Source organism: Ammospiza caudacuta, chromosome 11, assembly GCF_027887145.1.
Source record: "Ammospiza caudacuta isolate bAmmCau1 chromosome 11, bAmmCau1.pri, whole genome shotgun sequence".
NCBI lineage: Eukaryota > Metazoa > Chordata > Aves > Passeriformes > Passerellidae > Ammospiza > Ammospiza caudacuta.
In genome coordinates, this window is record NC_080603.1 from 8,265,896 (window position 1) to 8,290,023 (window position 24,128).

The 24,128-nt window shown below is 50.9% G+C and overlaps 1 protein-coding gene across 1 annotated transcript; it reads left to right on the forward strand.

Moving 5' to 3' along the window:
* Positions 1 to 2,952: 2,952 nt before the first annotated feature.
* On the forward strand, positions 2,953 to 23,238 carry C11H3orf70 (chromosome 11 C3orf70 homolog). The gene is made up of 2 exons (XM_058812442.1): positions 2,953 to 3,127; positions 20,184 to 23,238. Exons 1-2 carry the CDS (start codon positions 2,953 to 2,955, stop codon positions 20,735 to 20,737), a joined length of 729 nt encoding a protein of 242 aa, XP_058668425.1. The 3' UTR covers positions 20,738 to 23,238.
* Positions 23,239 to 24,128: the final 890 nt, after the last annotated feature.

Sequence of the window (24,128 nt, forward strand, 5' to 3'; positions counted from 1 at the left end):
TACAGGTGAGGAATGTCCCCAGCTCTGCACACTTGCTGCATGTCTGACTATTCCAAGCTATCCATGAGGCGAGGTTACACAGTTCTCTGGCATGGTGAGGCTGTGGTGACACACAATGTGAGCTGGCTCCAGACCCTCCTTAATCCTTGGGCCCTGCTTTTGCTTTCATGTGGTGTCTAGCTGCATGTCTGTGCTTTCTGCACAGCGGGGTGCTTGCTTTCAGTCTGAGGAGATTCAGTGTCGGCCTGCAAGCACCCGTGGCCTCTCTCAGGCAGCTGCAGGATTGTTGGATATCTTTAATTAAGTCAGTGAACTCTGCCAGTGCAGCAGATGCCTCCATTAACTGCTCAGCCACAGGCATTGTGCAAAACAGCAGCGAATGGGAGTGCACCAAAGGGGAGGATTGCCTTAGCTTTGATCAGTCCCCTGCAGCACTGGCCCTTCAAAGGGAGGCAGAGAGCTCCCTGCCTGAGGCTACTCAGAAGTGCAATCCTGCAGTGCACGCCCAGATTGGATGGGGCACTTGGGTTTTGCCAGAAACACCTACCTCTCCTTCTGTAACCCACACTTGACCTTCCTTCTTTATTTCTTTTGAACAGAAAGTGATCTGACAGCCCAGGCTGGTTTGAGAGCAGTTCTGGAGGTGAGACAGTGCTGGAGAGGAAGGACTTCATGCCAGCAGGTAGAAGTGCCAGTTCTCCTTGGGCCATGGTTCTCTTGGGAGCTGAGCTGTATCCCTCATTTGCTGCTGGCAGGCTCCAGGGAACAGGGGGACATCAGGACAGTGTCAAAGAGACACCTGGATTTGCAATCAGTTTCTCCTCTGCTTGCAAAGGACTGAGCAAGGTCCTAAATGTTTGCAGATTTCAGTGGGATTTCTGCTAAACAAAGGCAGATAAGCCTCCAGGAGTGTAATAACACTCTCTTTCCATTGTAATAAACACTGGAGATATTTAAAATGGACAGGGCTGTGAAGGTCTCCCACTCCTAGTGACCAGTGCCAAGGGAGGCTCAAAGCCCCCTCTCAGTGCAACTGGGCACCCATCTCCTCCCAGACAGGCTGAGCTTAATGGTGTAGCCATCCCAGATCTGAGAAGGTGAGGGCACAGCTGGGACACAGTCCTGTGGCACTGAGGAGGACACCATGGATGAGCAGGAAGGGCAGCACTGGGATGAGCAGCACTGCAGAGACCAGGGATCACAGTCAGACGTGGTTCAAAGCCTCAGTGAAACTCTGTGCTCTGCAGTTATGACCCATATCCCTTGGTCTGACACATAAAGTGTGGAGCTGATCACAGCCAGACAACAGCAACTTGGCTGTTCTTAAGCCCTTGTTATTGGCAAGAAGCAAATGGTTCTTGCACACCTTCAGGACAGTGTACAGGATGGGGACACCTTTGGGATCTATCCAAGAACAGACCCCATATGAACTGTCTGAGAAAATTCTAGAGAACACAGTATGTTTTGTATGTTTTGACTGTTTCTGACACAGATCTATTGGGTATTGTATAAAGATAAGGGACTATGGAAATGACCATTTGGTTTCTGTTCTAACAGAAAGCTGACTTCAACTCCCAGTGCTGAGCAGAGCAGCAATAAAACTGCAATTTCTTTCAGACATAGCAGGAACACAAGTCCACCACCACACTTAGGAAATAAATAATGTAGTCAGGGCTCTAGATAAATCCAAACTTGAATTTTGGCCTAAAGATATAATTGTTGGGAAATAACAATACACTTTCATATGTTTATTAACAAAAACGATATCTACTGATTATTTTGCAAAATGAAAGACAAAGTTTATCAGTTTGGGGTTTTTTTAAATCACTGTGTGCTTAGGAAAAAAATGTGTTTCTGAATTAGATTAAGTGGCATGATGAAAAAAAACCAACTAAAACCTGTCTGTGCTGCAGGCCACGTGTGCAAGCCGCTCAGTGTCCTGCTCCGTTGGCTCCGGCACTGCAGGGGTGATCTGTGTGCACCTGTCTCACAGACTAGCAAAGAGCTGCACGCCCGGAGCGCCCCAGATCGCTGCTTGTAATCGGGGCTGCTTGCCTGCTGCCCACACTCCCCGGAGGCTGCTGCGCAGTGCCAGAGCGCCCGGATCCCATTTATCAATCCGCTGGTGTCTGGACAGGAGCTCCACATGGCCGGGGCAGTGCTCGGGGCAGCCTGGCAGCCGGCCCGCAGCCCTGCTGGGAGCCGGGCTCACTCTCCCGGGGCTGGCGGCCGCTCCCGCCCGTGCGCTCCGGCCGCTGCGAGCGCCTCGGGAAAGCAGGGAGATCTCACAGCGGCCCTCAGCTGCCGGCAGCGCCCTCGGGCACCGGCCCGGGCTCAGCCCGTGCGCAGGGCAGCCCGCGGGGCACCCTCCCACCCAGCGAGGGGACACAGCCATGAGGGGTACGGCCATGAGGGGCACAGATATGAGGGACACAGCTATGAGGGCAGAGCCATGAGGGGTACGGCCATGAGGGGCACACAGCTATGAAGGGACAGCCATCGAGGGCTATCGCCATCGCGGGACACAGCCATGAGGGGACAGCCATGAGGGGTACGGCCATCGAGGGACACGGCCGCCAGGGCACATCGCCATCGAGGGCACGACCATCGTGGACACAGCTGTGAGGGGCCACGGTCACGGCAGGGCATGGTCATCGAGGGACAGAGCCATCGTAAGGTATGGCGATGGGGGACAGCGCCACCGGGCGCTGCAGCCATCGGGGTACCGCGGGCGGTGCTGCGGGACCGGGGCGGGGCAGGGCGGGGCGAGGCGGGCGGCCGGGCCCTGCCCGCGGCGCTGCCCCCGCGGCGCTGGGCGGGCGGGCGGTCCCCGCTGCGGCTCGGCGCCTTCTCCTCCTCCTTCTCCTCCTCCTCGTCCTCAACCTCCTCCTCCTCCTTCTCCTCCTCCTCTGGCCGCTGCAGCGCGGGGGCTGCAGGCGGAGCGGCGGCGCCATGAGCGGGGCGGCGGCGGCGAAGAGCGAGAAGCTGGACGAGGCTCAGGCGCTCGCCCGCAGCTGCGCGGGCAGACCCGACTTCCAGCCCTGCGACGGGCTCTCGCTCTGCGCCACCCACAGCCACGGCCGCTGCTTCCGCCTGCACTGGTGCTGCCACCTGGGATGGTGCCACTGTGAGTGAGGGGGCGAGGGAGCGGGCGGGGGGTGCGCGATCCCGGCCGTCCCGAGTGCCCTGTCGGTCCCCGCGCACTGCTTCACCGCCCGTCCCGTTCTGTCCGTCCCGTCCCGCGGCCAGGAGCAGCCCGCTCCCGGAGCTGTCCGTGCCCAGGCGGCCCCAGTGGGACCCTGACCTCGGGTGCTGCTTCTGTAGGAGCGGCAGCGGCGATGTCCGGAGAGTTCTCTGGGGGCCTGGAGTCCCGGTGCCCCTCTCCCCCTGAGCCGGCTGGTGGGCTGTGGCACCGCTGTCCTCCGCACCAGCCACTTCATTCTCGGTGCTTTTCACAAGCCTAAACCCCTTTGAGCAGAGAGGTAACTGCTTTAGGCTATATATAGCAGATAGCTTCAAAATCCAGTATTGAGCCAACTCTGGTGAAAAGGCGCCCAACGACTTTAATATCAGTATTCAAGATCCTGATGTATCTAATCATGGAGGCTGAGATTGAACTGTGGATGTCCAAACATAGTTTGATGAATAATTAATCACGTAGAGCCTTGAACAGCAGGCTTTCCCATCAGCGTGTTGATGCGAGGTCAGGAAATGGTGATGGAGAAATGTACTTGGGTCGTGTTATGTTCTGGAGATCTTAAAGCTTGGATGGTCAAGGTTAACACTGGACCCTTATGTGAGGGTTACTTGGTGCTCCTGAGTGTCCCTGGACTCCTGATATCCCATTCTCCTTTAAATCCCTTGCCATTGCCATCTCTCCTTGCAATTTAGTCACCTTCACGGATTCCCCTTCGCACAGACTTTTTGCAAATTTTGTTTCACAGGGAAAGTGCCCCAAAAGCTAGCTTTTGTTTGGATGCAAACTTCTGTATCAATTAAATATGCATTTCAGGAATTTTGCTTTGATTTGGGATTAATTTGAAAGCAGTTCAGGACAAAAGGTTTTCTTCTGTCTGTGCCCTGAGTACTGTGTGGCACAACTGGCTGTGTGAGAAGGTGCCACAGTCACCTGTTGCACAGGGACAGGGACATGGGTGTTTCATCAGTAACACAAAGGTTCCGACCTAGATTCTTCCCAACATTTCCCTGGCCTCAGTTATTTGTGGCCACCATCAAGATATAAAAGCTTATGAGCACTCTGGATCAGAGCTCAAAGTGGTGCTTATAAACTGGAGATGTTACCCAAAATCATCTGGGATGGGGAAGTCAAACATGGAACTGGAACATCTGAAGAAGCAATTTCAGAGAGGAATCTGGGGATTAGGATGGATCACAAACTGCTTTGCCTCAGCAGCAGGAGGGCTGTGTGGCAGAAAAGCCAAACCCAGAACCCCAACCTTCGCCTTGGGATGCATTACCAGGAGCATGGCAAGTGTGCAATTTAATTAGTCTCTTCAGCTCAGTGATGAGGAAACCAGGCTGATGGGCTGAGCTTTGAGCATTGCACTTTATTATAGAGCTGTAGGAGAACTGGGGAGGAGATCACAGAGATCAGCTTAGAAAAATGCACTTCACAAGGGGGTGCAAAAGAAAGGGTTGTTTGGGCTGTAAAAGATTGAGGGAGGGAGAAAGGAAGGGCTGATGAGCTTTGCAAAGTGTGAGGTGGCGTTGCAGAGCAGCTTGTTCGAGTCCTCCTCTGCACAGAGGTGGCAGATAACCAGGTGTCTGTTACCTGTGACCAGGAGAGTTCAGGTTCTTATGGGAAAATATCAAAACTAGCAAGAGAAATGCAGCAGGGGAACAGAGTACTTGAGAAGGTGAAGAGTCCTGGTCCTTCAGGGAAGGCTTAGACTGGTGTCTCTTAGGCATTACATGAAGCTTGCTTCCCTCTTGGAAAGACCACTTGAGATCCCATCCAACCCTTTGCTTCTGTCTGGCAATTATAAGATTTAAAAATAGTTATAGCATTTGCAAGAAGTACAGACTTCCTTCTCAATTCCTCCTTTATGGCTAAGGAAAAGTTGAGATACTTTTGCTTCAAGAAGCCAGGATTTTAAATGGAGGATTTTAAAGGAACTCACACACTTCACTGCCTTGTTTAATCTTCTGAAAGCCATGGTGAAGCATGCTCCCTTCTTGCCCCTCATTTCCTAATGCAAATTTCAGAGCTAAGGATCTCTTTGTATCCTGTTCCTGTGGAATGAGTTGAGTTGGACTTAAAAGGGGTAGGAATGAGGGCTATAATGGGAAATTGTATAGAGGTCAGAGATGTAATTAAACAGTATTGGGAGTTACCTTGCATAAACGCAGTGCTGTAATACTGACTTGGGAGTCCTCAGAGGGTTCTTGAAAGTGCTTTTCTGTGACTCTTAAGAGCTGTATTGGGGAACAGGAAACTCTACATCAATTAAAAGGGCCATTGAAGTATTAGTTTCCATCAGTGGCCAAGGTCCTCGAGAATGTCAACTCAGTTAAAGTGCACTTCCACTGAGAAATTACAAAAACTCACCATGCCATGATGAGTAGGTTGTCTCCTCATGTGTATTCAGGATCACATCTGCTTACTTCAGTGACAGGAGCAATTTAGCGTTGCAGAGCCACTTGGCTCTGGAAGGAATAATTGAGAAAGGGCCCAGCCTGAATCCCCAAAGCCCTTGTGGTTGGCATGCTCGGAAGGGAGCGGTACTGGAGGCGCTCTCTTTGCCTCCGATGTTCCTCTGTCTGTAAAATGGCAATAATAGCTGCCAGGGAGATCAGAGACTGACTGGTGTATCCCAACAGCTCCAAGAGCCTCAGCTGCCCTGGGTGCTTGTATGACTCGTGTATCTAAGCCTAGAGTTCATTTTGGGTCCTTTTCAGTCTGTTCTGGGCTTGGTGAGGAGCAGATTTCCCAGTGTGGTGTTTCTGTAATGCGCTCCCATGTGTGGGGAGCTCTGAACCCAGGTACAGCCTCCATAAGAGGGGCATGAAAAATGTGCAGGATGGGTGTGCCTGGGGGGGCTGGGAGGGGAAGCTGCTGGACTCTTCCCAGGAGTGCAGGGACACCTCCCTGCTGCTGAACTGTCCTCAACACCCCTCCCCTGGGTGCTGCCAGGAGGCTGTGCCGACTCCAGTCTCCATGTGGAAGCAGAATGAGGGCTGAAGCCTTGGAGTCCTTTTCCCAGCAGGGAAGAAGGTGTTGGCCCAGGAGGTGTTTTTTACTTCAGCCCCTGTTTGACCCACTACACGTTTCTCCTGCTTGCTCTGTGTCCTGCATGCATTCCCTTTGCCAGGGCGGCAGCCCCCTGTTCACCTTCCTCCCCTCTGACAGCCTTGGGAGGTTTTGTTTATTAGATGCAAGCTGAGAGCCTTAAATTACTCTGATCTACTTTTTCCAGAGCCAGAGAAAACATGCCAGAGGCAGGTCTGCAGCAAGGTGCCTGCCTCCCTTTCCTCACCTCGGGATTTCCACTGCAGCTGTGATTTGCACTGATGCTGGCTGTGAGGCTGCTGGCTCTGAGGTGGTACCTGCTTATGTCAGAAAGGATCAGATCCTTGGGGTTGCATCTGTCCTGACCTGACAGCAGGACTTTGACTTTTGCTAATTTTACTTCCTAAGAATTAACTGTGAGAGAAGGCACCATGCTTGATACAATTAAGAGCATTCTCTTGCAACTGGATTCATTTGTAATCTGAATATCTTGCATTCTGTTAACCACCCTGCAAACCCCTCGGTACATTATGCTGCAATTATCAATAATACATGATGAATCGTGGTTCCACAGCAGTTGCATCAATAGACAGTAATTGTGCCACCTTGTATTAGCCTTTCTATGCTTTTTTCCCCCCCCTGATTAGGCATCAAAAGAGCAAGGTTTTATCTCCTTAAAGCCTCTTGCATATCTTGTATTGAAAAGTAAATGCAGCAAATAAATTTCAATACCACCACTTTTACAGGTTCAGCTGTTTGGAACCTTTACAAGAAAACAAACCAAGCATGGGGAAAGTGTGAAATCTCCATTGGGGGGCCAGGAAGGAACATATTGCTAGGCTCAGGCAAGGAACAAGATAGTGGGGGCAGGAAAGGTTTTTAAAAATGCACCTGCTCCCCCTCCCTTGCAGTTTGCTGGGTGGTGGATGGCACTTGCAGGTGTGCCTTGGATTAGTTTCCCACTCCCTGGTGTGCATCACAAATCATGGCACTGCTTGGATGGAGTTTGCAGCCAGACCTGGCACATTCTGCCTGAGGTCAGGCAGGCCTGGCAAGAGATCCAAGGAAATGTCAGTTTTCAGCTAAGAGGAGAAAATGGGGGTTTGTGTGATGGGTGGCATGCCACAAAAGGCATGTGTTTGCTGGTTTGGGGAGAAGGGCTTCTCTAAATTTGGTCAGGCTAGCAATATTCTGGGAATGTAGAACTAGAGTACATTTACATTTTGTTGTTCACCTGAACAGGCAGCCCAGGGTTCCTCTTGGCTCTCAGAGCTCCATTGCTTCCTCTCAGTGTCTGAGGGCAGCCAGCAAAGGCACAGTTCCTGTGATTGGGGTCTCAGCAGTCCCAGCTGTGCCAATGGCCAGGGGAGGGGACTGTCCCTTATCCATTGCCCACAGCTGCAGGCAGGGAACGAGCCAAATCAGCAGCACAGTCACTGCACCTGGGTGTGCTCTGAGCTGATACTGCTCCTCACATTCTCCTCTGCTTGAATCACTGGTGCCTTTCTTTTACAGCATTTTTAAATGAAGGCATTTGTTGTCTGTTGCACAAAGCTGGTAAAAGTTCCCTGTCAGGGCCATCCTTGATTAAACCTCTTCCAGGGAGATGTGGTGTGTGTCCATGGCAGCTCCTGCATGCTCTCTGGCAGGTACACACCTGGCCCAGGTGCAGGCATTTCCCCCTGCCACACAGTGGTGTGTGCAGCATTTCAGGATCTCTGTGCACACCAGCAGCATTTCCAAGGTGTCTCTGCCCCCTCCAGTGACAGAAGCCATCAGCAGGGGCTCTGACAATCTCCCAAGCCCATGTAATTACCCAGACCCCAGTCTGCCTGTGGGAATTGTGAAGAAGGACTCAGTGAGGGAGCCCTGCTTTGCTGTGACAGAGCTGGTGAGTGAGCTGAGATGGTCTGGGGAGGAATTCAGGGGCATCCTGATAGGGCTTGGGGGTCTAAAGAGGAGCTGTGCCTGCCTGCAGCCAGTGTCTGTCAATCCCTGAGTGTTAGAGGAGCAGCCACAGCCCTGGGGTGCTCTGCAGCACAACATGCACTGTACATCTCCAAAAGCTGTGCTCTTACTCCAGTGGGTTTTCCTCAGGTTGGCTTTTGGTGGCTGTAAAACTCATTTCCACATCCAGGAGGGAGCAGAAGGGCAGCAGTGCTCTGTGTGTCTCTGTCTGCAGAGGGTGATGTGCACTGGAAGCAGCCAGCCTGGAATGGGGAGGGCAACTTGAATTTCCAGCAGTTCTGTTCCACAGGGCAAAACTACATCCTGATTACTGATTTGTTGGATAAACAGGGAAAGGAAGTTGTTACATGCTTGTGTCTGAAATTCTGAGTATTTGGAGGAGCTCCTACATTCTTCTTCCTGGAAAACTCTTGTTGAAAGTGGAATGGAGTAGTGGGGCTAGGAGCAGTAGGGCTGGGAATTCCCAGAAAACACAGCTTGGTCTAGAGGGAGAATGACACAAATCCTGGGACAAATAGACATTTTTTAATTTACTTCTGCTGCGAAAAGGATTTAAACATTCATCCTGGTAAGTCCATGTATGGACAGAATGTTTGTGCACAGAACAAGGCATTATGCTGAGTGCCAGGCAGGAGCTGCAGAAAGGTGGATGTTGCAGCTTGTAGTGGGAAAAGACTTTTAATGAGGATTTGTTGCCTGTGGCTGTGCAAGATCTTCTCTTCACCTGTATTTTGAAGAGCTATGATATTCCAGCTTCGTTTCACTAAGCTGTACACAACCAAGGAAAGAATGTCAGCTTAATATATTCTGATATTCTGAAGTGTTACTCTAAGGGAAAACACTGCCAGTTTTTATGGGTGCACCATTCCAGACCTGGATGGGATTTTGGTCCTCAGGTTTTAGTTATAATCTGGAAATCACAGTATGAATGTACCATTGAGAACTCACATGTGTTGATTCCTTGTGCCCTGTGGGAATGTCAGCGCCTCTGGAAGAACCTGCTGCCATTCATTCTGAATCCTTACTATAATGTTTAGAGACATGCATGTTCTGTTATTATTAACAAAGGTCACTTAACAGAATTACACCACTGAAAAATCTCTGAATTCAGGCTACTTTCTTAGTGTGTCTCATAGAACTAATTCTTGTACAGCTCATGAGGGATTGAACAGAAATCACTGTACTTCTTTCTCCAGAAGTCAAAGAAAAAGGGACATGTGTACCAAAACACTTCCTGCCAGCCAAAATCTCTTTGTCATGCGTGACTATGAGGCTGTAATCTGTCCACCTGAGAGGCATAATTCACAAATAATTTTATCTGCTTGCCCCAAACTCAGTGATCTGCTGGTAAGAGCCTCTGAGAGTGGCAGATAACTGACACCCTTCCTCTGTGGCTGCCTGAAGGGTTAAGTGCTGATATTGAGAAACCTGAAAGGACAAGACTGGTTCAGAAGCAAGTTCTTCTGAAGAAAAAGTTCATTAATCTTGTCTCTCTTCAGCTGGTGGGGTTGTCTGTGAATGCAGGGTGTCCTGAACCCTGCATGCTGAGGGCTGGGCCTGTGCTCCTGCTGGCGAGAGCTGCTGGCACTTTTGTCACTGCAGAGGAACAGGCTAAAGATAAAATCTGCATGGAGCACTGTGCCTGTGGCGAGCGTGTGGCTTCCTTCCTGGACTCTGCAGGTGAGGGAATGTTTGCCAGCCTGCTCTGTGAGCCTGCTTAATGCCAGTGCCCGATGCAAAATGCCTGCTGTCACATCCTTCCCCTGGTGGCTCCTGATGGATGTTTCACAGGTCTGAACTGGCAGCCTGTGGTCATAGCCTTGCATTGTCCCACGAGACTGAGTCACAAGATTGTTCTGGCTGTGACTTCCATCCTGCAGGGCTGCAGAGCTCACACTGCTCAGGTCTGCTGGAAGCATTGAAGGGGCCGCTCAGGTGCTTGGCACAGGACCTCCAATTTCCTGGCAGCACCTGTGTGCTCATCAGGAACACGTTTTGTCACTGCTCGTGTGGCTGCACCAGCAGAGCCGGCCTCGTAGAGCAGGGGCATCTTGGGGTGTCCTTATGTAATGGCTCTCGATTTAACAGTGCTGCTGTACACTTCATGACTCACTGCCAGCCTTGGGAACTTATTTCTGCACACTGGTAAGGCTCTACTATAAATTTGTGTTTCTGTAAAGGATAAAAAACACAATGCTTTACTCACAAACAGTGTAAGATGATCCCAAACTCCCGAGAGCTGTGACAGTGTGGGCTTAGCTGCTGATGGATGGCACAAGCTTATACTAATGCAAAATCTGGTTGACAGTAGATTGGATTCCAGGTAGAGCATCTCTCTCTCTGCATATAAAGTGACCCTGGTTTAATGTGTTGTGGTTTTTCTTCCAGCACCTCTATGAATTTATCTGCCCACAAGATACAGAGTATGTTTTCATAATGGCTTTGATTCTTCCACTAATCAATTTTTATGTAGTGACTGATCACAGAACTCAAGAAGTGCAGTTTGTGCCATTTGGAGATGTTTTTGCCAATAGCTGAGTATATTCACATAGAGGGAAGTCAAAAACCTACTGGGAAAGTGAAAACTGATTGCTTGGCAACTGGGTCTTGTTTTTAACATAGCCATGCTTTAATTTAGGCCATGTAACAGTTGGAATTTATATGTAACCTACGTTGTAAAACAATTTCAGCAAGAGGCACGCATTTGTATTCTTGTTCTCACTGGTGGCTGCGGAGCTCGAGAGCCCACACGTCTGCTCTGGAAGCTGCTTGTTTGGCTGTGTGCTTGCACCCAGCCCTGAAATGACTCCCTGCTGTGCCAGGCTCTGTGTGCCAGGCTCTGTCTGTCCCTCTCCCTGCCACACACATGATGCTGGTGCTCACCTGTAACTGTTGCAGGCAGGGTGCTTGGCTGCTCCTTGCTGTGTAGCTGCCTGGTTGGATTTCAGAGCTTTCCCGAGCCTGAGCCCCACTCCAGGTGTTTGCTCACTCACTCACTCACTCACTCACTCACTGATGAAAGGTTGGGGCAGCATCAGGTGTGCCAGGGTGGACTGACCAGCTCTTGCAGCCTTCCTGCAGCCCAGCAGTGTTAGCCCAGCTGTAGGCAGGGCAGGTGGAAGGAGACACTCATCTTTTGCCTTGTTTTTCCTCCCTGTGCCACTAGACCTCGATCTGCTGGCACAGGAGCCATTCTGCAACTGGTCCTGTGGGATCTTGCCTCTCTGGATATGAAGCCAGGGGCGATGCTGTCACCTCTGCCAGCACTGGCTCACAGCAGAGAGCTGTTTGTGCTCCCAGCTGTGCTGTCCAGGTGCTCCAAGTCACTTGCCTGCAGTGGCACTGTGTGACACAGTGGCTCAATGTGATATCCACCTGCTCCACCTCCAGTGGTGGTACTTGGGCTTCTGTGTGTTGATGCAGAGCATTGCTGGATCCCACACCCCTCCAAGGGAGCACTGGTGCCCATACTTGCACTCCTCAGCTCCAGGTGGTGATGTGTTTGTGCACTAGCAGGGAGAGCAGTCCTTTAAAATCCCCAGAAATGGGTTCTCCAGAGGCTTGTGACAGAAATAGCTTGGTTTGAATGGCGTGTGAATGGAGAGGTGCATGAGGCACCAGGAACAGCACTGGGTTAGCAGAGTGTGTTGGGAATAGGGACCCTGCTCCCAGCACTGGAGCTGAAGAAAGAGCGTGGTGCTGTCCAGCCTGAAGGCTCCTGCTCCCACACAGCAACTGCACAGATGATGTGTCAGCAGATCCTGGGCTCTGGCCACAGCAAGGGATCAGCACAGGTACAGCACCTCCCATGGGCCATTGTTTCTCCTGTCAGCCAGCAGGAAAACACTGTGGCCACAGAGATGTGAATCCCAGCCTCCTGCCCTTGCTCTCCCCTCTGGGTGCAGAGTGCAGGTCTTTAGAGAGGACTTTTCCTTCAAGGACCTGTTCTGCTTATTTAAAAATTCCCAAGAAAGCATTCCATGATAGCAGAGGCTCATGGTGCCCCGCTGCAGCACATACCACACACCTGAAGACAACTGGATCTTGTGTTTCCATCCCTTTGATTTCCAGGCAATGCCACGGTCTTCTGGGTAGTTGGACATGGAGCTGTGCTTCTGTTGCTTTGTTTCCCTGTCAGTACACTGACTGGCTGCATGGAAACCATGGGCTGCTGAAGCTTGAGCAGATGGTGCTCAGGGATGGGGTTGTAGAATAAATATTTAGCACTAAGCCATTTTTTGCTATTTTCTCTACTGAATTTTAAAAATATCTAGTGTATCTTGGGGGATAAATTTCTCAGGGGAATGTGTAAGAAGTGGCTGTTCTGGCCTTTGGGGGTGGGTTTGGAGGGGATGTTGGAAGATGAAAATCCTTGGATTCAGAACTTGGGTAGTGTTGCCCAGCTGCTGTGCTGGCAGAGGTAACCAGGGCTGTGCCACACTTTCCATGCCAGTACTTCTGTGTTTCTGGAACCCAGCATGGAGCTGGGGTTAGCAGCACCTGTAGTATGGGTGACATTCTCGAGCTACTGAAAGGAAAGAGCTCCTCCAGAACACACATGTGGTGTGTGCTGCTGCCCACTGCCTCATTGGGTGCTGGTACTCTGCTCCCTTACAATGGTTAGTGAGCAAATACGGCCCCTTTAAGAGGGTTTATGGCTGCATCTCTCCAGCCTTCAGGGTTGCTTTTTCTTTAAGTCCAGTAAATCCATGTAAGCAATGAGAGTAAAGAGCAGGGATGATGGAGGAAGCTCCAGGGTCTGTTTGCATTTAAGCGTTACCTGCTCTTAAGCTGATGTGCACAGAAACTCCTCAAAGGCTTAGACAGCTCACAGCATGTACTGTCATGATCCTTTTTGTATTTAAAACAGATCAAGACAAAAGGGCATTAAAATACAAATTTGATGAGGAAAAACTTCCTGATTTTCTCCCCGTCTCTGCTGGTTTCCTGTGAAAAGCGTTGAGTCAGGGGCTGGCACAGCTGTCAGGCTGTGCAGCAGGGAGGGAACACCTCCACAGGAGAGAGCTGGCAGCTGTATGGAATTGCTCCTAGGCAGCCACTGCCAAAACATCTCTGGACTGCTTCTTCCCTGTGCTTCGATAGGGTCTGGAATGGGATGGATTCATTAGTGCTCAGATGGAGGTGCTCCTGTGAGAAGGAGTTGTTTGCAGTGATACATTTCTGTTAGGGCAGAACCTGCCAGCCCTTCCTGCTGCATTTCCAGCGTGCTCAGGTCCTGGTGTGTGGCTGCTTTTTCTGTTGTTCCTTTGCTGAGTTGATTTGTGCCCTTGGAGTCTCTTCTCTGATCCCTTACTGGGACTTCTATTTCTGCCAGAATTCCTGCAGGTATGCAGAATGTTCTGTTTGCATTCCCCACACTAGAAATTTGTTTGAGCAATCTCAGTGCTTTTTCAGAATTGTTTGGACAGAGTGCAAGGCAGAAATATCACTTGCACTGAGGTGCTGCATATCTTTATCTACAAGGCTTCTTCAAGGCGGACAATAATTTCAGTTATGCCTTATTATAACCACCAGTGGCCCAGTTCAGCTTGACTTGAGCCTGTCAATCTGGCAGTGCCTCAGTGTCCTGAAATGTTTTCCATTTCCTCTGGTGGCTCATTCCACATCTTTTGTTCACCATGCAGCCCATGAGGATTGGCTGGATATGACATGATGTCTATTCCATACATCACAAAGAAGTGCAGACTGGGCGAGCACTGCAGTTTTTCACATGTGCCATCTGTAACTATGCTCTGGGTTTCTCCTTCCATTTGTTCTCACCTCTCTGGAAAAGTTAGACCTGTGCTCTAAGTGTGGTTTGGAGTTGTGATAGTCCTTGACAAGTATTTATGGTTAGGGCAAGCTTTGTTTGCAAGGGTTTGTGGTTCCAAGCTGTGCATGTAACTGGAGAGAGGAGGAGGAGGAGGAGAGCCAGGGCAGTCATTCAGCACTGAACAGAGCAGCACTGTTCAGCTGGCAGGGCTGGAGGGCCATGACCCCAGGTGGGTACTCAGCCCAACATCCCACTTCCCAATGGAATTCCACTCTGCTGGGCACTTAGCAACAAACAGGTGTGGTGGGCACCTCCAGCAGGCTGAGGATGCTGAGTGCCTTCCATAAACCTGTCCAGGATGTGCAGGGAGCTTTGCCTTAGGCTGTGAAGGAGGAAACCCTCCCTTGCCCCAAGGTTCTGCTGTGCCAGCCGTGAATCCTGCCTGGTTCCTTTCCATGCCCTCTGGCTGGGCTGGCACACCTGTGCCATCCACTGCCCTGGGGCCCTGGAAGCCCAGCTGGATGTGACAACCTCTGTACTGTCCTGGGGCCACTGTGCCAGCACTGGCAGCAGGGCACCACTCCTGCTCAGAGCTGTCAGCACCTGGCAGAGAGCTGCACATCCACCTGCTGCTTCCCCAGAGCCAGACTTGGCTCTCCTGCCCCACCCAGGAGATGTGGAACAAATGCTGCTGGAAGAGCACTCAGTTGTTCTCTGTCTCCTGTGTGAGCAAAGCCAGTGCTCAAGCAGCTTAGCTCCAAGGTTTCCACACCCAGAACAGCTGTGCAGGGAGCTCTCCTTGGAATAATGCAGATCCCCTCCAAGGCAGCGCTGTCTCCTGTCACACATGCATTATGAATGCTTCCTTTGCCTTCAGTCCTTCAGAGCTGTGTGGTATTTAATTAGAGGTTTTATGTTCTTCATAGTGGGACCGATTCCCCTCCTGTGTGAGCTGAATTTTTGGCAGAGTTGCAAGAGGCAATAGCAAAGTCTGGCACAGCGGGAGTGAGAATCCCATTGGACTTCACAAGGAGGATTACTGGTGCTGTTACACAGGTGGATGTTCAGGCAGCACCAAGTCACCAGTATCTGGGGAGCAGCTCCCTGCTGGTGAACAGGACACATCCCTCCACACCCTCACTGGGGGCCATGGACTGTGCCTGGGGTCACAGCTCCAGCCCCTCTGGAGCATCCACCTCAGCCAAAGGCACGGAGATTCCCCTGGGATTAGAGCCAGCTCACCTCCAGCCCACTCTGCCTGGGACTTCCTCAAGTGCTCAGCCCGCACAGGAGCAGCTCCTAACCTGAGCCAGGTCCTGTTCAATAGCTGCCAAGTAGCAGATCTTTGTTAACCTTGCTGATTTTTGGAGATAGATCAGCTGGCAGATGGGAGGCTGTAGAAATATTTGTTCCAGCAGCTGCAGGGGGAAGAATACATATGAAAAAAAGCTTTTATCTTTCAGTTAATAGATGTCTAAATGCCTTGCATGTGAACAAATACCCATGGTATGTGTTGCTGACTTAGACTTGTAAAATCCCCAGCTCTCTCTTACCATTTTCTGAAGTGCAGTGCAAATTCATGGTGTTAGTTATTAGGACTAAGTCCTTCTTTTGAGAGGGTAAAATTTGAGAATTTGTTCTAGGAAACCTCCCTCCTAAACACTGGACTTTTTTTTTTTTTCAATATGTCAAGCACATTACTGAGAGTTAGAGGTAAACCAGAATGCTGGTATGGAGGGAAGTGGAAAAGAAAAATTTCCGCCACACCTCTGCTTATTTCATGGTTAAGTTATTTCATATTTGCCACAGAAATTGCTGCTATTTTGTGTCTGTTTGGTGAAAATGGATGAAGATTGCCCAATTAGCAAAAAATCAGAGAGAAATGACCTCGTGGCTTGTTTCTCAAAGCTTGATTTGGGGTTATGGAAGCAGGAGGCTCTATAATACAGCTTCCAGTCCATCAGCCTCATAGTTCTACTTGTTAGTGCCACAAACATAAAAAATTTTCTAAGTTGCCTGAGTTTGCTGGAGATGTGCAGGTGATGATAGAGCTCCCTGCTGTGCTGGATCCTGCCTTAGCCTGCTGGCAGTCTCACTGGAGCCATGGAGTGAGCCAAGGCTTTGGGAACAGCATCCATCCGATTTGGCAATAGAAATCTTATTTGTGTGCACAGAGCAACAGGGAGATGAGCACTGCCCAGCACTCACTTCCTTGGACATAGTTGAATAGTTGCTCTGCAGTTGAGTGTTGGCTGTAGCATGTGCCAGGTCCCTGAGGATTTGGTTTGTGTGCTGGCACAAGGGCCAGCTGAAGAAATGGAGAAACAATTGTCCCTTTCTTGTTGTGCACAGGCTGTTGTCACTTTGAGGGGTCAGACAGAGGAGCAGTGTTGGTGGGGGATAAGGCTCAGGGGAGAAATGGTTAAGTGTAGCCTATAGACCTATTTCTGGGGTCTCTCGTTTCATCATCTCACCTGTCAGCTAGTGGCTGTCATGGACATCCAAGACTTCCCATGGCAGTCATTCTGGCAGAGCCTGATTTCACACTGTTTCCAGGAGGGGAGCAGGCTCTTGTTTCCCCTGAGCCCTTTTGCCACGGTGGTGGAAGTGCAGAGCCAGAACTGTGACACCTCTTCACAGCAGCTCTTAAAGTGCACAAGAACTTCCCAAACTTCTGCAAATGCAGCAAATTGCTTTTCACAGGCTCTGGAGTTTGATTTTTAGACATGTGTTTGACACGTGCAGTATTTTTCCTTCACCGCCTTCCATATAGGCACTGGTGGGGAAATGACCCAGGAAACAATTTCGGATGTGGCGTCTTGTGTGACATCTGAATTTGTGCAGAACACTGTCATTTACAGGAGTGTTCATCAGCACAGTGCAGTCAAAGAGTTCTTCAGCTGACTTGGAAAAAATAGGCAATAAGTTCTGAGCTAGTGTATTAGATGGGATGAAGCAGAATAGGTGCTCAAAGTACTGTTTTATCACAGACTGTTGCCAGCTGTTCAGAGTCAGCAAAAATATTGCTGTTGATTTCCACGGGTATTTGATCAGATTGAGATGGATTGTAAGAGAACCTGGGGACTTGTGCTTCTAGGAGCATTTCTAGTGAAAAAGCCTGGCAATCCTGTAAGCTGCAGGGGTGGGGGGCAATCTTATTTCTAATTTCTGTGTTTATTTTTCATAGGCTGCATCCTGGCTGATGAGTTTCCATGCATTTTGTAGGGTGAGGGTTGGTAACAATGCTGAGGCTGTAAGCTCAGCATTGTCCATGATCCCGTCTGACAGTCCCAGTTCTGAGCACCCGGTCATGTTTTGAAACAAGTATAATCTGTTTAAAATTGCCTCTAAAACCAGCTAAGACTTGACAAACTTGTACCAGAATTCTAAAGAAATGTAGAAATCAGTTAAGGTAGAAAATTCTCTTTGCTGTGTGTTGGCTGGTTCCTGCTTTACCCTGGCAGAGCTTGTCCTTGGAACGTGAGGAACGTTTCAGCCCCCGTGAGGCTGCATGGACAGGCTCTGAAATCCTGTGCTCTTTGCTCCTGCTCTGGAATTAGTGCCAGCAGGGCAGTCCTGAGACATGCAGGGAGCTGCTGTGTGTGGCTGCAGTAGAGAAACAACCAGCTGAGCTCCCAGCAAGTCCTTGGCTGACCTGGCCACCTCTCTTCTTCTTTTCCCAAAAGGGGAAAAACAAACACCAAAAAAGTCAAACTGAGGAGTCTTTGCTTTACCATTCCATGCCCATGCTGTAAGCTTCCTTGGCTTAAATACATTACTTTCTATTCCAAACATCCTCAGCCTTCTGCCAGCACGTGGTGACTGTTTTAAGTGGAAAAACAGTCCTGTTGTACAGAGACCTTTTTTCTTCATCCTGGTAAAATCTTCACTGGACCCTTCCTTGGACTCTTCAAATAGAGGCAGCACAGAATTGAGTTGAAGAAATGTTTTTCACCAGTATCTAGTTGTACTTTATCATTGGTTGTCAAAGGAGCCCACACAGAAGCCCTACAAATCTATGGATAAATAGAGCATTGTGGTTTCAGGCAAGGGCAGGCTGCACTTCAGTTTCCATGAGCTGAATTTATCAGACACTATCCCAGCCTGCAGCACAGTAATCATCAGCTGTGGGGCTTTGCAAGGCAGTGCATATTTAATGTTCACTAATTTCACAGAAGGATTTCTGGGAAGCAGCAGATGGCAGGAAGCCGTGGGCTGCTGCTGTGGCTGTGAGGGTGAGGAGCTTCCCAGGGAAGTTCTGTCCACAAGATCTGAGAAACCTCTGAGGGGACTCCATTGCTCAGAGACACCAGAACCAAGGATATGTGCTGAGGAGTGGGAACTGTGCTCTGCCTGTGGCTGGAGCATGCAGCTGCTGGATGCCAACACTCATTCCTCTGAGTCACAGCTGGTTTAGGAGTTACACCATGGTACAGAGATGGCAATTGGAGAGGATGGCTTTGTGTTTTCTGTCATCCAGCCATAAGCAGACAGGGGAAAAGCTTCATTTCTTGTCACTGAGCTTTCCCCGTGGCCCTGTCAGCAGTTACCATTGCACAGATCGTGGGGAGAAAACACTGGATGAGGTATTCGAGGGGAGCAGGTCAAAGCTGTTCACACACTTCCTTCCCTCTGCTGCCAGCTCTGCCTGCTCTCTCCTCCCATGGCACACGGGTGGGCTTTTCCCTCACCGTGCCTGGAGCTTCTCCCACGCTCCAGAGCCCTTCCTTCGGTTCCGTGGCCTTTCTGCTGCACTCCCTGTCCTTGGGTTACAGGGATTGGAAATCCCAGCCGATTCTCACATGACCCGTTTCCCTTGCAGCGGCACTGCGGGGTGGGAAGGGCCTTCCCGAGGCTCCCGGTGACATCCCGGAGCTGGCAGAGCACAGGCTGTGCGTGGGCCCGGAGCGCCGGCAGCACCCGCGGCTGCCGAGAGCCGGCAGAGCTCCTCCGGGGCTGGGGGGGTTTCCCGGCCCCAGGGGGATTCTGCTGCCGAGAGGCTTTGCAGGGAGAGCGAGCCCTGCCCTGCGGCTTACAGCAACCTGGCCTAGCAGGAGGTGTCCCTGCCCACGGCACGGGGATGGGAACTCCGTGGTCTTTAAGGTCTTTCCCAAGGCCAGCCATTCTGCGATGTTCCAAAGGAATGGGTAACTCAGGGGGAAAGGCTGCATCTACCTGTGAGCTAAAAACACACCGGCACTCTGCCTTCCTTACTGCAGGAGCCTTCCGCCCCTCACCTGGAGAGCTCCAGGCACCCACACAGCCCCCCCGTGCTTTGGTGCATTTGCTGCTTTGGTGCATTTGCAAAGCAGGATCTGCGGCTCGTGCAGTAAAACTCTACCGACAGCCCCACTACTCACAAGGCTTCTGGAAATTTGTGCTTTCCCAGTGGATGAGCCCCTGGGGAGACATGAATCTTTCAGAAGCTTCATGCAAATAAAATGCAGCATTTTACAGTCTTAGGCATAGCCTCGGGTTTCTCAGTTTTTCCTGACATAGTCCCAATTTTCTGCTCTCTTATTTATTTCTGTTAGTGAAGATGTTCAGTTCACACTTTGTTCTGCTCAATATAACCAACATAATCCTATTTTCTTACTACTTAACCAGATAATCAAGATGCCAAAAGCTTTGAAATTCCCTTATTTTCTGCCTTAAAATTCTAATTGTAGTTATGTATGAGCTTCTGGTTTATAATATGGAAAAACACGATTTAGTCCCCAAAAACAAAGAATGTGGAGTCATGGACAAGGAGACTCACTGGAATAAGTAATATAATAAAATTTTGATCATCGTAGCCAAGTTGTAAGGTAGAACTTACATGTTATGTTCAGTGGGGGGAAAAAAGCCTCTGAGAATCATGTCTGTTTTCTTTCTTCTAGAAGGCAGGGTGGGCAGACTTGGCATCTTTCCCACTTCATGGCTATGGAGTTGTGCCCTGGAGTTAATTCTCCAGAGTTAGTCATGTCCTACAGCAGACCTTGAGGCAGGGTCAGGGAGGGGAGCAGCACTGGGGTACAGGAGGTTGTGATTACCTGCAGCATTAGGTGTCAGAGGATCCATACCTGGAGAGGCCACGAGAGAAGCAGCAGCTGCTGCCAGCAGGGAACTGCTGGTGGTGTCCAAGGGTGTCAATGTCATCGCTTCTGTTTCAACTCAAAGACCTTTAACCGCCGCTCCTGTGTGTCCCCACAGGTAAATACGTCTACCAGCCCATGACCCCCGTGGAGCAGCTCCCCAGCACCGAGATCCCCGTCCGGCCCCGGGAGTCCCCCAACACCATCCAGATCTCGGTGTCGCTCACCGAGCACTTCCTCAAGTTCGCTCCCGCCTTCCAGCCGCCGCTGCCGCCCGAGGCGCCGCAGTTCTGCACCATCGCCGACCTCTTCATCGACAACTACCGCGTCAAGTGCATCAACGGCAAGATGTGCTACGTGCAGCGCCAGCCGCCCGCCCCGCACAGGGCAAAGCCCGACGAGGGCTCTGTCCGCAACGCCTTAATCACAAAGGAGAGCAATACACCAAAACCAGAGCACTGCTCGTCCCCGTCCAGCTCTGAGGACTCCGGCATCAACGCCGTGGGGGTTCACTACATGGAGTCGTGTGACGAGGACACGGAGGGGGTGGCCGAGCTGAGCTCAGAGGAAGATTACAGCCCGGATAGCAGCTGGGAGCCGGACGAATGCCCGCTCCTGTCGCCCTCGCAGTGCGAGATGGAAGTGATTGAGACTATAGAAACCACTGTGTGACCACACAAGTTGGCATCTGCTCAGTCCGCTTCCTTCTCAGTAATGTTGCTTTTGTAGTATTTCTATTTTCTGTTTTTTCTGACAATCCCTTTTTTCCAGTGCACTTGATATTTCAGATTCCTGTCATGGGAGTGTGGTCACAGGACTTACACATGGTGAACTAGCAGCAGCCTGAGCAATTTTAACACGTTCTCAGCCTGATCAGCTCTCCCACATCTGCACGTAAGGTAGTGACAAATCTTAAGACTTTTCTAGCAGAAATAGGCCCTTTTGTTGGTCTGGGTTACCCCACACACAACTTCTCACACGAGGACGTGCCACTTGAGATGTTTCCACCTGCCAGGTTGTTGGCAGGGGTCCCTCAGAGCATGGGGGGTGCACGCCTGGAGCAGCAAACCGAGGTGCCCTTAGTCTTTCTCAAACAGCTTCACAAGGCTCCTCCCGTCTCTGTCTGTCCTGGCGCCTTGTCCAGCCCCTTCCCTAGTGCTGGTGCGACCTTCTCCAAGGCTGTGGGCACCAAGCTTCCAGCAGGTTGGAATGGCAAGCTAGAGAATGCACAAAGTGCCTCCAACTTTTCTCCAGGCTATGCACCGAGCAGCTGCTGAGGTAGGCCAGGCTCTGACATCTCCTGAGAAGGCAGGTCTTGCTCTGGAGGGGGATGAGTTGCCGGAATCCACCTGGTCCCTTTTCTCTGCCTGGATCTTAGGAAGGGGGTCTGGCTTTTGCAGGTGGGCAGGAGGGGGAGCAGGCAGAGGTGGGGCATGGCCATCTAACCAATACCACACTGGACTGGGGAGTACCAGGACAGGCGAAGGAAGCGACTACCTCCGAACAGCCGCCCCTGGCTCTTCCTCTGCCTCCTCCTGGGCTCTTTGGTGCCGGACACTCAGGACCAAACGGCCTCAGGGCCTGCATTTGCCTGAAGAATAACAAAGTTTAAACAAAAAGAATTTTACCAGCCACACCACTGTGTCGGCAGAGCTTGGGGACAGTGTGGAGATGCCCCTGGGAGGTGGCCCATGGTCTCAGTGGCATGTGAGCTTGTTAAAATAGAGCCTAAGGTCATCCTAGTGGAGAGAGGAGGCTTTGGCTCCTGCTCATCACTCCCAGTCCAGGAGCAGGTTCAGAGCAGGGGTCCCTCACCCAGCTGGTAGTGGAGCTGTCTCACAGGAGGTTGAGTTTCAGCCCTGCTTGAAGGAAACAGAAATGTCACTCAGATTCCAGCCAGCTCCATGGAGCTGGAGCCAGTAACTCCTGTGTTCCTGCAGCGGTACTGCCGTTCTTTGTGTAGTTGCTGTTTGCGTTTCAGAAGTCCCTGGTGAATCCAAGGCTGTAAAAACGTGTACAGTTAGTGACTGATCATAGATTATAGTCTGTGGTAGAGGGTGGCTCATCTCTCACTGTATCCTGACAATGTATTCCCAATTTTATACACTTTGTAATCAGTATCTTTAGAAGACATTTAGGCAACAGTGTGTGTCTGTGCACATGCGCGTCTAGGAGTTTCCATGGGTGGATATAAAGTAATGCTGTACTTTTTAGACTAAGACTTTCAGACAAAAATAATAGGTTTTATAGTTTTGATGACTTACATAAAAATGTGCAATGCTTGTGAAATGAGGAACTTGGGCCATTGCATGAACAGATACATTCTCACAAGGCACCTGAAAATACTCTGTTTTTCTGAGGGCATTTAACAAAGGCTGTAGTAAAACTAAATAGGATTTATTTTGTTTTTAAGGGTGGGGCTGTCTTTCTTGGCTAACTACAGTTTCTAACAACATTTTTGGTGTCTTTGGACCATTCAGACACGTTCCATAAGTAGAAGGAAACATTATATATAAACCTACAGCATTTATTCATATTTAACCTTTCAATTGTAACCTGAGTGGAGAGCTGAACGAGCTCACTCTCATTCCTGGCCTCTGAGCTTTCCCCCCAGAAAGAGGAAAGCTCCTCCTCCCCTGGGAATGGCTTGTCCTTCCCAGGCAGGAAGGGTGGGCTGGCGCAGCATGGCCTTTCCCAAGGGCAGGGAGCTCCTCACCAGTTCTCCCTGGGGCACCAAGGGCAGAGAACGTGAGCAGGACACCCCTGCCCAGCACAGCTCACCTTGTTTGCAGGCAAGCAGGAGCTGCAGCCCTGCCCAGGCACAGGCTGGGAGCACGGTGACCTCGGGGGGTGCTGGTGGCAGAGACTTTACAGGGCCCACAGGGTCCTGTCCCCGTCAGGATCCATTCTTTCTTAACTGTAAGTAATTAGCAATACCCACAAGCTGTGAGTGTCTCCTACCCAGGATTTGTTCAGATGTCTTAAGCACAATAAGCTGCCTCTTCCTTCTGTTGTTCCTGGAAATGTCAGCGGCGCTCTGGGGAGTGCCGGGGCTGCTGGAGAGCGCTCGGGCAGGGCCCAGCCGCGGGGATCTCCTGCTCCATCACACACCCGGCTCCAGCGCTCCCAGGGAACACCGGGCTCCTTCCTTTGCACAAACATGCCCTGGGCTGGCTGCTCCCCCTGCCAGGGAGAGGTGTGTGTATATTTCCTCTTGAATAAAATACTGAACAACTGGCCTTCTGCTTGTCCTAACTGCCTGTGTGCTTTCCATGCTAGAGAGAAGCACTGCGGGACTTCCAGCACGGGAAGGGCTGCTCACAGCTTCAGATGGCAGCCCCTGACACAGCCCCAGAGCCAGGCAGACAAAGGGAATAACCAGGGGGAGCACACCAGGCCCTGGTAAGTGCTGGGGCTGGTGGGCAGCTCATGGCCCAGTTCTGACTCATCTGATATATGACTAAATTCAGCTCCCTGACTTACCTGTGCCCAGGTGTGGCTGCAGGCTGGACACATCCCATGGAAGTTCTGCTCATGGGGAGGAGGTGAGCACAAGGCACCTCAGGGCACTGGCACTGCTCCTACCCAGGTGAGCTCTGCACAACACATGGTGCTTCAGTGTTCCTTGGAGGCAGCTGTGCTGCTCCATAATCCTGCCATTCCCTATGAGCTCTGCACAGATCAGCCACAGGAGTTCTGTGTGCAGGGAGAGCAACACCCACGTGGTGCTGTGCTTTTGGAGCAGCTGGGACCCCAAGGGCACCCCAAAACACCCAAGTGTTGGTGCTAAAGTGAGCAGGGGGAAGAGGAGTGCGTGTGACAACACAGAAACCCCTTCAACAGTGGGCTACACTGCTGAGAGCAAAGTGCTAAAAGTTCTGTGACCATCAGTACCCATCACATCCACCCTCTACTCCTTGCAGCCCCCAAGGGCACGAGGCACCTTTTACACACACACTCCTCCCACCCCAACACAGGTATGAGGTGAGAGGGGAGGTTTGAGCTTTACCCACAAGATATATCTTTTTCTTACCAGCAGCCCACTCACAGAAGTGCAGAAGTC